Source organism: Leucopleurus acutus (genome assembly GCF_964270905.1).
Source record: "Leucopleurus acutus genome assembly, chromosome: 1".
NCBI classification, from domain to species: Eukaryota; Metazoa; Chordata; class Mammalia; order Artiodactyla; family Delphinidae; genus Leucopleurus; species Leucopleurus acutus.
Window position 1 is genome coordinate 49,180,656 of NC_139142.1, and position 13,011 is coordinate 49,193,666.

The 13,011-nt window shown below is 45.4% G+C and overlaps 1 protein-coding gene across 3 annotated transcripts in view; it reads left to right on the forward strand.

The window, feature by feature from the left end:
• NIN (ninein) overlaps positions 1-13,011 on the forward strand; it is a gene marked incomplete at its 3' end in the record, with an annotated part of 107,049 nt that overhangs the window by 23,904 nt on the left and 70,134 nt on the right. For all 3 annotated transcript variants that reach the window (XM_082865625.1, XM_082865626.1, XM_082865627.1), the window contains exon 5: positions 8,655-8,824. In XM_082865625.1, the coding sequence (XP_082721751.1) occupies positions 8,655-8,824 (170 nt within the window). The remainder of the gene's footprint in view (positions 1-8,654; positions 8,825-13,011) is intronic.

The following is a 13,011-nucleotide window of genomic DNA, read 5'->3' on the forward strand; positions in this document are numbered from 1 at the left end:
AGAAAGACCCTTGAACCAGGACTTACAAAATACTGGCCCTGCTCCTCTAATCGGGTGGCCTTATACATCACAACCTCTGTGGTCTTCAGTTGCCTCATATGTGAAAGTAGTTGTGCTGGAAAATACTTAAAATCCATTCAGCTCCAAGATTCGGTTGTGTTGTCTCCTAATATCTAAATGACATCTACATTTAGCAGAAAGCTAGCTTTGTGTTTCTATAAAATTTCACCCAACATAAGTTGACACTATAAGGGTCTGCTTCCTAAGGACAAATGCCCAGTATAGTTCATGCTTTCATATTCTTCTAATAAAAGGCAGTTGTATATAAATAATACAAACACAGAGCTATAATAGGATGTCAGAGGAGATGGAATTAAGTCATTATTTATGTAGTCTTGGGTTGTGCCATTTATAACGTCTCTGCGGTACAGTGTCTTTATTTTTAAAATTAGAGGGTACGAACTAGATGATTTCCAGCATCTTTTTAACGCTGATGTGTATGATTCTAAGACTCCTAGGAGAGAGTTTTTTCCCTAAAACAACAATAGTACACAATGAAAAGTACTGAAATTCAGATAAGGTCAGAAAAATGGGTTGGGGATGTAGAGAGTCCTTTGTAAATTCCAAACTGATCAACGTCACCGATGGCGTAGCTCCCTCATGTCTATGTGTACAATTTAATTTTTATAATGGAGATGCTGGCACAGGCTCTAAGTTACGTGGTACCAACATGCTGTCTGGATCTGTTCTCCGGAGATTTTGTCCTTGTTTGATGCATCTTCATTAGATTTGTGTTCTGTAGTAGATGTTAGCATAATGCAGGAAGCTCTTTCTTTCCCTCATGCGGTTAATGTAAAATATCTCTCCTTTGTTTATTTGGTGAGGGAAAACTCAGGTTTGGAAAAACCAAATCATTAGAAAAAAAGGCACGGCAGATGGATGATTTTTTCTTTTTTTTTGGTAATAAACATTACTAATTCCAGAAACTGCCCTATTTCTAGTTATTTTCCTTATATTTTGGGAAGCTATAAATATAATAAACAAATATCTCTTCATTCACTCAGCAAGGCAGGTCTCATGGCCAGACAGTGGGCTAGATCCTGGTTTGCAGTGATTGAAGGTTTGTGTTTGCAGCTGTATTCAGAGTTGAACTGAGCTCTGGCTGAGGACCCTGTTTTTAGGAGATATACACAGATGGCCCAACAGGCATGTTCTCTTGTCCTCTCTCTGGTTGAGTAAGGGCTTCGTCCTCGGTTCCTTTGGTATGCATGAGATGCTAACAGTGAGCACCAGAAAATTTCTTCAAAAATTAAAAGTAAGGTAAAATCACTACCACTAACCACTACCACTATCAAAAGAGGGTGTGAGGACCCATTTCCTAAGGTCAGAGGGAATTGGAGACATTCACGCCCACTGGTGGTCATGTAAACTGATAAAACCTTCCTAGAATTATGTAAAACAATGCCATAAAAATGCCTTTGGCCAATCAATGCCACTTTCAGATTTTATGCTATGGAAATAATTATGGATGTGCATGAAGATGTGTGTGTAAGGATAGTCATTTAAAATAGTAAAACAAAAAACCCAAAAACTATATATATATATCTCAAGAGTAAATATTTGACAGTGTATTTTGGTTAGGCAAATTATGATGTATCTGTGGAATCAAAGACTAAGCAACTATTCAACTGTCCTATAGAAGAATACTTATTGTTATGATTTTACAAGGAGTAAGAAGGCACTCTTTTAAAAATATGTGTATGTGCAAAAAAGATACTCCTGTTATTTAAAATTAAATAAATAGGGCTGGTGCGAATGTTGATAATGAAACAGTTTGCTTGGGAGTTGTGCTGATGTAAGTTTATTTCAATTCCAGTGTATGAGAAGGTTTCCAAACTGGGGACATGAAAATGGTAGTTTTCTGCAGGGAGTCTTAGAGAATTGGTGTGTCCTCTCATGTCAGCCCATTGATGAAGGGAAAGGAGATGACAAGGAAGAGAAAATTAGGGCATGAATGAGTTGGAGGCAGCCTCAGTTTCTGAGATGACAGACTGGATGTCGTCACTGTGTGTTTGCCAGTAATCTCACCCATGGCGACAGATGAGGTCAGGGAATCTACTGTGGGACTGGGGGCTGTGAGGCTCTCCCTGACTCTGCTCTGCTGGCTTTGAGCCACCGCTGACCCCCAGGAGTCTGGGTGGGAGGACACTACCTGACAGAATAGTGACCTTGCCCCACGGAACTCCTGTTGTTTTCCCTTCCTCCGGATGAGGAGACCAAGCCTCAGGACGTTAGGTCCTCCTCACCTTGATAAGGACAGAGGGTCCAGGTCTGTTTGAATTCAGAGCCCACAGGCTCTTTCCATGAAGCACGGCTGCCCTGGAAAGCATTCAGTCTAGCTGGGTAGGTAATTCTAACATGTAAAATGCTTTTAGAAAAATATGCATGATCGTTATTAAATCGGGAGCTATCAACAGTATGGGTCGCGCTAAATTCACAGAAAAAAACGTTCCGTGAAACTTGTGCCAAGCAGTTACTTGAAAGAAATGAGTTTTGAGTTGAGCCTTGAACAATGGGGAGGACTCAGTTAGGTGATAAGTGAATCTCTGCCTTTATCCCCCAAATGGCTCAAGATGCAGGCAGGCCGATCCTCCTGGGAAGAAGGTTGGGGAACAATCACATCATCATTATCAACTCGAAGAGTTTTTCTTATGGACGGACCTTCACCTGCTCTAGGGCTTAGATAGACCATCTGATCAGACCAGTCAGCCCTGGGGGTTGCCAGACCACACCCATCCACCATCCTCAGCACTCTTGCGGGGTGCTAACCTTCCGCTCGATGCTTCCTTCCAGGCAAGGCTAATCAGAGCCACCTTATTACCTTTGTGCCCAGAAGCCCCTGTGTTCGTGCAGGAAACATCACTCAGATTGGTAAGAAATGATGTGAAGACTGCTCCTAAAATTCTGTCATTGCATCCGGGGAGGACCTGAAAGCTCCAGTTGACATCTGCATCTCGTGTGAAGATTCTGGAAGAGAGGCGTGATTGGGGAGTGGGGTGCTAGTGGCTGGGAAGCAGCTGCCTTGGCAAGGGCTGTGTGCACACAAAGTGTTGGGGTGGGGAGCCTGCCTGCTGACGGTCCCTGCAGAGGCGGGGCACCCTGGGAGGCAGAAGTAATGGCCGATAGTGTCCAAAGGCTTTCTGGGTGTCTTTTTTTATGTCGTTCATTCTCTCTTGGCTTCTCTTCTCCCCTCGCTTCCTTGGGACATCTCCCTCCCCATCCCTTCTTCTTTCTATTTCTCCAACTCACCTCCACCCTCCTCTCCTCTCCTTCTTGGCCCCTCACTCCATTCTTCTCCTACCTCTTGGTCCCCAATCCATCAGTTCCTCCTGCTTCCCCTCCCCCATCCCCACATAGGCCTCCAGCTCTCTGCCTGTCTTCTGTCCCTCACCCCCTTCCCTTGCTATTGGTCTCAATCTCTCTGTCTCCTTCTGTGTTGATAATTTGATGATCAGCAATTGATTTGATTCTTTTCTTCCCTTTTCTCTTTGATTTGATTCTTTTCTTCCCTTTTCTCTTATTTAGTATCAGGTGTGGGTTTGCGCTCTGACTGTGTAAGCCCTGTGCAACGGTGCGTTCAGAGTAGGCGAGGAGGTGGGAGGTGCAGTGGGGCTGGTGGTGCTCATTTGCTGCGTGACTGCCTCTCGTGGGGGGCTCGTCCTGAGGTTTACACGTGCTTCATTTTTGACTCCTTATTTTCAGAGGGGTTTCAGGAATCCCGTGAGTTCAGCAGAAATGTAGTATAGACAGGGCCTCAGATGATCCCCCTGTGCCCAGGTCCTTTGGAAGGGGGTGCGGTCTCTGGGAATGATTTCCCAGGTTAACGAAATGGGGCAGGAAGGGAAGTAGAAAGCAAGGGGGTCTACGTGAGCAATTCCAAAACAAGAAGATCAGGCACCATAAAGGCAGGGCTTTCTTCTTCACCCTGGAAGTATCCTCAGGTCAAACAGGGAAGTTTGAATCAAAAAGTGTTACAATATCCATCTTATCCCTCAACAAGTGCGATAGAATGCTTTGCCCACGGCAGGTGTCTGATAGATATAAGTTAAATGAATCCACCTAATACTGGAGTGCATCTTTGAAACTCTCCTCTAACTTCCCATGTATGTGCTGAGGATGGTACCTCATCCCATGTCCTAAGCCTTGTGTTTTTCAAGAAAAACGTTGATGGAATAAATAGTGTTGAGGTTTTTGGGTAACGATTTCACCTTCCTCTTGGGTCCTCATTGCTTTGCCTTTGGTCATTGGAAGAACTGCGTGTTCCAAGTGGCCATTCACATCACACAGGTGGCTGGGGCAGTTCTGGGAGAGAGTACAGAGTGTGAACTGCCCTGCTCGGTTAGAGGGGGGAAGGCAGGGAGAGGCGGAGGGACAGGTGGGGGGCTGGTTGTTTTCCCTGGCTGCAGCTGGCCCGTGCCAAGTGGTCATTCTCATTAACATTGACTTTCAATTTTTCTTTTATTGTAAGTGCAAGACCTTCTGGTCACAAGTCATACATGTGCACTGTGGTTCATCCTGGTTCTGGAAAGTGAACATTATCACACCTCTGGAGTTTCTCTTCCTGGTGCATCTCATTGTGAGCTCGCCAGGGGCTCCAGGAGTCTAAGACTCCTCTGGGCAGGCCAGGCCTGTCTGCTTTCCTTCAAAGCTCATTTGTATTTTTATGTAGTGATGCCAAACAGGGAAAATGGAAAATAGGAAAGAAGGGGAAATGGCTCGGAAGCTTGACAATCTAGGTAGAATCATAAATATACATTCAAGGAAAGAAAATACCGGAAGTACAAGCAGTCCTTTATATCTTGGTTTTTTTTTTTCCACTGGCATTTCATGTCCCTCCTTGGAGCTTATGATTGGTGCAGTTACTTACACTTACGTTAAAGGAAGCTGTGTGTAAATAATTTCATTTCTTAATAAATTAAATAACCCTATATTATCTGGCATAGATAAAATTGTTCCAGGCTAAACCCCTGAAATACATACATCACATCTGGATGTGCCCATAAAGACAAGACACTTTGCCCCAGGGCTGTCGTTTGGCAAGTCTTTGTTGGGCATGGTAAGGGAGGGGTAAGGCATTCTTTAATTTGGGTGGGCAGGAGTGTCTTGAAATCCCCACTAAGGCCTCCTGTTTGGTGGACTGCTGCTGTGCACTTGTAAAGCCCTGCTTGAAATTCATCAGGAGAACGCTGGAGTTTTCAAAGGCTTAGCACAACAGTGGCTGTTGACCATGAATGTTCTCTCTGGATCTCCTTACTTTTAATGCCTTTCTTCCCCTTCTTATCTTGTAAATACAATGAGGCTGATGCTCTAAATAAAAGAAGGCTGTAGGAGTGTGTTCACGTCTAAAATATAACTATTTGTAATTGGTGTGATTAGTCTAATTCTTTATTGGATGGAAGTGTTGTGAAATTTCTTACGAGGAAACTTTAATGCCCCATTTTTCCTTTGTGCTAATATCTTTATTCAAAAAGATTCTACATTTTAATAGATTTCTCTAGAAATTGACTTGGTGATGTATGCACATGCTGTGAAAGATATTAACTTCGAGTTTTAAGAATTAATTTAAAGTTCCTGGCAATGCAAAAATAAGTAAGTGTATAAATAAACCAGAACTCCACAGGATCCCTAATGTTTCATAGTCTGTTATCTTTCATTGCTTAGAAAAAGAGCTATTTCAAATCTACCACTGCTCCCTACACAGCATGAAACATTTAGTAGTAAATATTTCATCCACAGGTGGATTTTGGATTAAATCACAGTGGGTTGTGGGTTTTTTTGTTTGTTTGTTTGTTTTAAGACTGTGGCTTTTCCCCACTGCTTTTTTTCCTCTGAAAAAGTGCGGCATGCATTCAGAGTTCCTCTGCCACTTCCTTCCCCAGACCATGACTTATGTTCTCATACCGGGAAAATCCCACGTTCCATTTTCTGACGTTATACATTTTCCCTTTAATCTTTTCCAAACCCCCATCATCACTAATGGTGTATCTTGTTGTCTGCCACTAAAATTTAAGAATATGTAATAAATTAAGGATGGTTCTACATTGCCTTTTATCTGACTAGCATCTGTGGGTGTCAGCTGCCAACAAGTAGCTCGGGTGTCTGGGCCGCTCCTGAACGCTCACAAGCTGACACACTGTCTTCTGATAAAAGGTACCTTCAAATATGCATGCGACTTTCAATATAACTTTTGTATGCTTGAACACTTCCTGTAAGAGAATCGCTCGACCTAATAAAATGACTTGGCTGGGACTTTGGATATAAATATTGCTAGAAATTATAGAGCAAGCATAAATACTTCACTCTGAGCTTTGCCGAGCATTTTCAGGATGTTTCTGACCACAATTGTGAAACCTAAGCTTATCCCAGAGGAAGGGCATGGGAGCGGGGAGGACAGAGTTAGTCACGCAGGATCACCAGTCCTCCCAGGGAGACTACAAAGTAATAGCTACCCCCAACATGGTTTCAGTGGTGATAAAGGAAAGGTTTTGTTCTTTTAGTTCTCATCTAATCAGTTACCCTTGTTTTGATGATCTGTGTACAGCCCTCATCTAAAAATCTACATGTCTGAGTTCAGACATACCTTGTTAAGACTGTCATGTTCAAACAGAACACATATTATGTTCTCCAGAGAGACAGTATGTCCATGTGGGTGATAAGAACTGAAATCAAAGCATTGCCAGTTTTATATTTTAATGGAATATTTTGTTCTCCTGATTCTGTTCAAGGTGCTAAAAAAAGTGTGTCTCTAAGCTGACATTTCTAATGAGTGAAGTATTTATTTTATTGCTCTAAAGCTACCATTGTAGAGAAAGGTTAGTATGTGGTGGTGATGGTGGTGGTGGTGGTGGTGATGTTGGTGGTGATGGTGGTGGTGGTGATGGTGGCGGTGGTGATGGTGGCGGTGGTGCTGATGATGGTGGTGATGGTGGTGGTGGTGATGGTGGTGTGGTGGTGGTGATGGTGGTGGTGTGGTGGTGGTGGTGATTGTGGTGGTGGTGATGATGGTGGTGGTGGTGATGGTGGTGCTGGTGATTTTGGTGGTGGTGGTGGTGATGGCGGTGGTGGTGGTGGTGGTGGTGGTGGTGATGATGGTGGTGGTGGTGGTGATGGTGGTGATGATTGTGGTGGTAGTGATGGTGATTGTGGTGGTGGTGGTGGTGATGGTGGTGATGATTGTGGTAGTGATGGTGGTGTGGTGGTGGTGATGGTGGTGGTGTGGTGGTGGTGGTGATTGTGGTGGTGGTGATGATGGTGGTGGTGGTGATGGTGGTGCTGGTGATTTTGGTGGTGGTGGTGGTGGTGATGGCGGTGGTGGTGGTGGTGATGGTGGTGGTGGTGATGATGGTGGTGGTGGTGGTGATGGTGGTGATGATTGTGGTGGTAGTGATGGTGATTGTGGTGGTGGTGGTGGTGATGGTGGTGATGATTGTGGTAGTGATGGTGATTGTGGTGGTGGTGATGGTGGTAATGGTGATGGTGGTGGTAGTGGTGCTGGTGATTTTGGTGGTGATGATGGCGGTGGTGGTGGTGATGGTGGTAGTGATGATGGTGGTGGTCATGGTGGTGGTGGTGGTGATGTTGGTGATGGTGGTGGTGGTGGTGATGGTGGTGGTGGTGGTGATGGTGGTGATGGTGGTGGTGGTGGTGATGGTGGTGGTGGTGGTGATGGTGGTGGTGGTGATGGTGGTGGTGATGGTGGCAGTGGTGGCGGTGGTGGTGGTGGCGGTGATGGTGGTGGTGGTGATGGTGGTGGTGATGGTGGTGTTGGTGGTGTTGGTGGTGATGATGGTGGGGTGGTGGTGAAGGCTGAACCTGAGACATGTTCTGCTGAATGCTGAAGTCCTTCAGGGTCAAGAGATGACTTTCCCCTTATACACATTCCTTTTATTTTGTACAACACGAAGCTCATGAAGAGAAAAGAACATAATATATGATTTTCTTAATGCAGTTTTGCATTTGCTATTTTATTCCACAGCTTTTAATTTTATAATGAGATCTTGATGACAAGTTTCATATGAACAGTGAGCTGTCATTAATTGATTAGGATCCACTATGTCAGTTTCTTTGTTCTGTCTTCCTGCTTGTCTGATGGATCAGAAAGTGGGATGGTTAACAAAGGACTCACTAAGGTACTAGAGGGGTGTGTTCCAGACTAATTGGTGTGAATGCTAACTTTACAGTGCTGATAAGGTGTTCTTTTTAATCATCATTTTCCAACGTGTCTCTGGTAGTATGATCCTTCCCTCCCCTGTTCCCTCTGTCTGCAAAACAGAGCTTAATAAACTGAAGAACACATACGACCGCTTGCTTTGTCCTGTTCTTAATTCCCTAGTTTTAAACAAATCCCTCACTGCTGGCTCCTCATCTCTCCCACCACATGCTGAGATATACTCGGGGTGCTATAAATCATTCGGAATTAGAAGCTGTGCTCTGCATCTGACTTACTGGCTCATATACGCCCACGTCCACCGCAACTGGCAAACGGTGGTGGTTTATTTTGGGGCTGGTATAAGAGGCTGTGTCCGAAGGCTGTGTGTCAGATAGGGGCTGAGATTGTCATGTAATGTGGCCTCAACTCTTGTCTCCTTGCCCAGACTGCACTCTCGAAGCTCAGCCCAAATATGTTAGAGGTGGGAAGCGTTACGGACGAAGGTCCTTACCCGAGTTTCAAGGATCCGTGGAGGAATTTGCAGAGGTGACAGTGATTGAGCCACTCGATGAAGAAGCAAGGCCTTCACACATCCCAGCCAGCGACCGCGGTGAGGTAAGAAATTGGACAGGCACATCCTTCTGGATCACAGGTGCGGATAGCCATGGATAGCCACATCACAGTGGTGCAGAGACAGGAGAACTGAGGGGTTTATGGCTTTTCTCAGCCATTTTTTTCAACTACTTGCTGATCTTATTACTTGCCTTTTGGATATATGTGACTACTTTTTCTGTTGTTTATACGTTTCATCTGTTTCAACTTTTGGAGAGCTGACCTTTCTGTGCATGCTTTATGTTTATACATTTTTGAATTCAGTTATTTTTATACTCTCTGAGGTCTGCCACTTCTAGCTCTTCTTGGGAATATCTCTCCCCTCCACAGCACTGTTATTTTTAGTTATGTAAAAAGCTAACCAGCTCCTTCCCCGCAGACTATAAGACAGCCGCCGTGACAGGTAAGAAATGAAGGCAGTGTGGTTAGGCATTTCAAGAGCCAGCATCTTGTCTTCTGTGGTGGGACGAAGCAGCTCTGCCACTTCATCCTTGTCCCAGTGCCCGGCAGTTACCAGGGTTCTTAGTGGTTCTGTCCCACCTGGCATGTCTGTCTCCCCAGCAGTCAGAGAGTACCCTGCCTCCCTCATCTCCCTTCTTTCCATTTGACACGGTGCTGTAATCTACCAATTAAGGAGAAGCAGTGACATTTTCTTGTTTCTTTACAGCTCATTTACCAGCATACCATTTATAGAACATGGTTGAAGGTGCCATGCTGAGCACGCTCTAAATATTTCTTGTAAATCCCAGCTTAGACTGGGGATGCAGATACTTCAGATGCTCATATAAGCTGGGAAGGAGACAAAGTGCCTCAAGTTTCTTAAAGTAGTCTGTAGATCGTAGGTTGATGGGGGGGAATGAGTGTTTGTTGCTGTCTCAAGTCCATGTTCAGCTTGCTGAAATCTACAAGAAGCTTGCTCCAGTAACGTCCCCAGCAGTCAGACATCTGGCATCTTCACAAACCCAAAGATACCTACAAACCCCACAAACTCAAAGGCAACTGGAAAGGGCTCAAGTATTGAGCAGAAATGAAAACAACCACAAGTACTGCGATTTAGAAGACACGTGACTGGTCTGCTGATCAGATCACCTTTTTTTTTAAAATCCAGTGATACCTATCCTCACAATACAAGTAAAGGAGCACTGGCAGAAATGTGAGTGAGAAGAGAGGAAGAAAAGCAGCTAGAGGGGAGAAGGGAGACAGAAACCACAAAAATGGTGTGAGTAGTGCGGGTGAGAAGTGACAGCTGAAAACAGAAAGACCATGAGAAGCAAAGAGGAAAACATTGCCTAGAACATCACAGCACTGGGGACCAATGGGTCTGGGGCAGAGGCTACTTCCCATCTTGGTCAGTCGGTTTGAGACCCTTTCTTGGGTCCCTTTGAGAATTTAGGTAGGGCCCTTTCCCCAGAAAACACATAGACTCACATGCACAAAAGTGTTATATGTACTATTTCAGGGAGGCAAGTAATTTGCATACTTCAGTTATTGCAGTGTTCATAATATCTTGCTATCAGGAAGGGTATCATTTTATAACATTAAATCTGTTTCATAACCCTAAAGAGTGTGGAATGTATCTGAGACATTTCTCTGTGAAAAAAATGGTTAAAATAGGTCTCAACACTTTACGGGGGAAGCTTTTCTTATACAGAAAACACCTTTAAGTCTAGTATCTCCTTTCTCCAACTATTTTCAGTACCTGAGGCACTGTTACTTGGTGCTCACAAATTAAATGGTTGCTTGTTTTTTTGAGAAGAGAGTTTCTAGTTACCACCTGGGGATACTCAGGAATCTTCTTGGGCAGAGCTGATTTTGTTGCTGGCAGGATATTTCTTATATCCTTATTTAATCTTATTTACTGATTTCCAGGGAGATGTACTGTTTAAAAAGTGAGGCTTTGGTTTTATGTGTAAATAAAATGAAGGGTTGAGGCCTGAGTCTGGGCAAAATCTTGCTGCTTTTGTCTTAGTGAAAGGGTATGTTGGGAGAATCATTTCACCCCCAATGAACTTCAGCTTCCCTAACTCCTCCAGAAACCTCTTAGGTGTGACCTTTTTTTTTTTTTTTTTTTTTTTTTTGCGGTACGCGGGCCTCTCACTGTTGTGGCCTCTCCCGTTGCGGAGCACGGGCTCCGGACACACAGGCTCAGCGGCCATGGCTCACGGGCCCAGCCGCTCCGCGGCATGTGGGATCCCCCCGGACCGGGGCACGAACCCATGTCCCCTGCATCGGCAGGCGGACTCTCAACCACTGCGCCACCAGGGAAGCCCAAGTGTGACCTTTTGACACTATCCACAGAAGCTTTAATGTAACGACCCACCATCAATAGAGAGCAAATAGAGTGCTGTAGAGAGTCATTTATCTCTGTGTCTGCTCTCCCCAAGGACTCTACTGACTTGACTTTGAGAGTCTGTTATATCCCAACCAGAAAGCCTCTAGTAGAATCACATAACACATTTTTACCTCCCCCCCTTTTTTTAATTGCTGAAAGTGGACTCAAACCAAAGTTCATCCAGCTGCTTTCTTGCCTAAAAATGAAGTGTTCTGCTAGCTGAATGGAGCCTGTCAGTTTTCAAGTTGATTCATCACTTTACAAAGTTAATAGAACCATGTGTGATGTTTTTGATGTTCCTCTTGGCAGTAAGAAGGGCCAGCCCCAGCTTCATGCAGTAACCATGGCCATGGGTCACATGCGCTGCCCTCACGGGCTGTGGCACAGTTTCTTCAGCGTCGGTCTTGTGGCATCCTGTTGTGTCAAGATAGCGCTCCTTTTCCTGGCCAGTTTCTGCAATAGCCTCAGCAGTTGAGGGCCACTCAGTTGGCCAACACAGTTCACGCTCTGGGCAGCATGGCCTTGCCGTAGAAACCCTCCTCCCTTCTACAGAAGCTGTCTAGGGCTCAGCGGAGTGCCAGGTCATCTTCCCTATTCTAGAGTGGCCCTCAGGTGGGGAAGATGAGGAGAGCAAGATTCTCAATGAACTGTGGGATTTATTTGTTCTTAACTTACAAGGAGTTCAGAACCTGTCAGGAGTTCTTTATTGAACTTCTGGCTTTTTTCCTCCCTTTTGGTTGCTTCAGGCCCATTTGTCTCCTGCCCGTGGGTGTTAAGAATTTCTTCCTTGGGCTTCCCTGGTGGCGCAGTGGTTGAGATTCCGCCTGCCGATGCAGGGGACACGGGTTCGTGCCCCGGTCCGGGAAGATCCCACATGCCGCGGAGCGGCTGGGCCCGTAAGCCGTGGCCGCTGAGCCTGCGCGTCCGGAGCCTGTGCTCCGCAACGGGAGAGGCCACAACAGTGAGAGGCCCGCGTACGGCAAAAAAAAGAAAAAAAAGAATTTCTTCCTTGGGTGTGTTTGTTATCAGGGACTCATACCTCATCTCAGTGCTGCTGGGCAGTATTGAAGGTGGGAGGGGGCTGGGTCTCCCATGACATGAATATTTCATCAGGAGTAGTGAGATGGGGAGCTGGAGACAAGCCTTCTTGGTTTGACTGTGGGTTTCTTTTGACTCCTGGGTCCTGGCTTAGGGGTTCCTAGCTTGCCCTGAGACTGCAGTTTCTCCTGTCCTCAGACAGGCCTCATTTTTCCTGAAGACCGAAGGACCTGAATCTGTTGTCAGAAGGTCTGTGGAGGAGAAGTCTGGCTGTTGCTACCCAACAGGAGACTAATTTCAGCCCTCAGATGAATCAAGTAATTATCTCATGTGTCTGAGGACTTGGGAGGGGTGCAGTGCAGTGGAATGGTGTCACAAGCCACCTATACACGCTGTCCTCAGGGTGGCTCGCTTCCCTCTAGGAGCTCATCCTGTAGGGATATGTGAGCAGACAGTCATCTGAAGGGATAAAAGAGTAATCCCTTCCCTGCTTCCCTCTGGGGTTGTTCAAGAGTTGGGGAATTGCTAAGAGTGGACATTTCATTCCTAGGCTCCTGGACTAGTGGTTCACGATGTTCTTTTTGCATCCTTGTTTGGAAGGCCTTCTCCCACACGTACAACAAATTTTTATTTATTTATTTTATTTTGGGCTGTGTTGGGCCTTCGTTGCTGTGCACGGGCTTTCTCTAGTTGTGGCGAGCAGGGGCTGCTCTTCGTTGCGGTGCATGGGCTTCTCATTGCGGTGGCTTCTCTTGTTGCAGAGCATGGGCTCTAGGCTCCCAGGCTTCAGTAGTTGTGGCACGTGGGCTCAGTAGTTGTG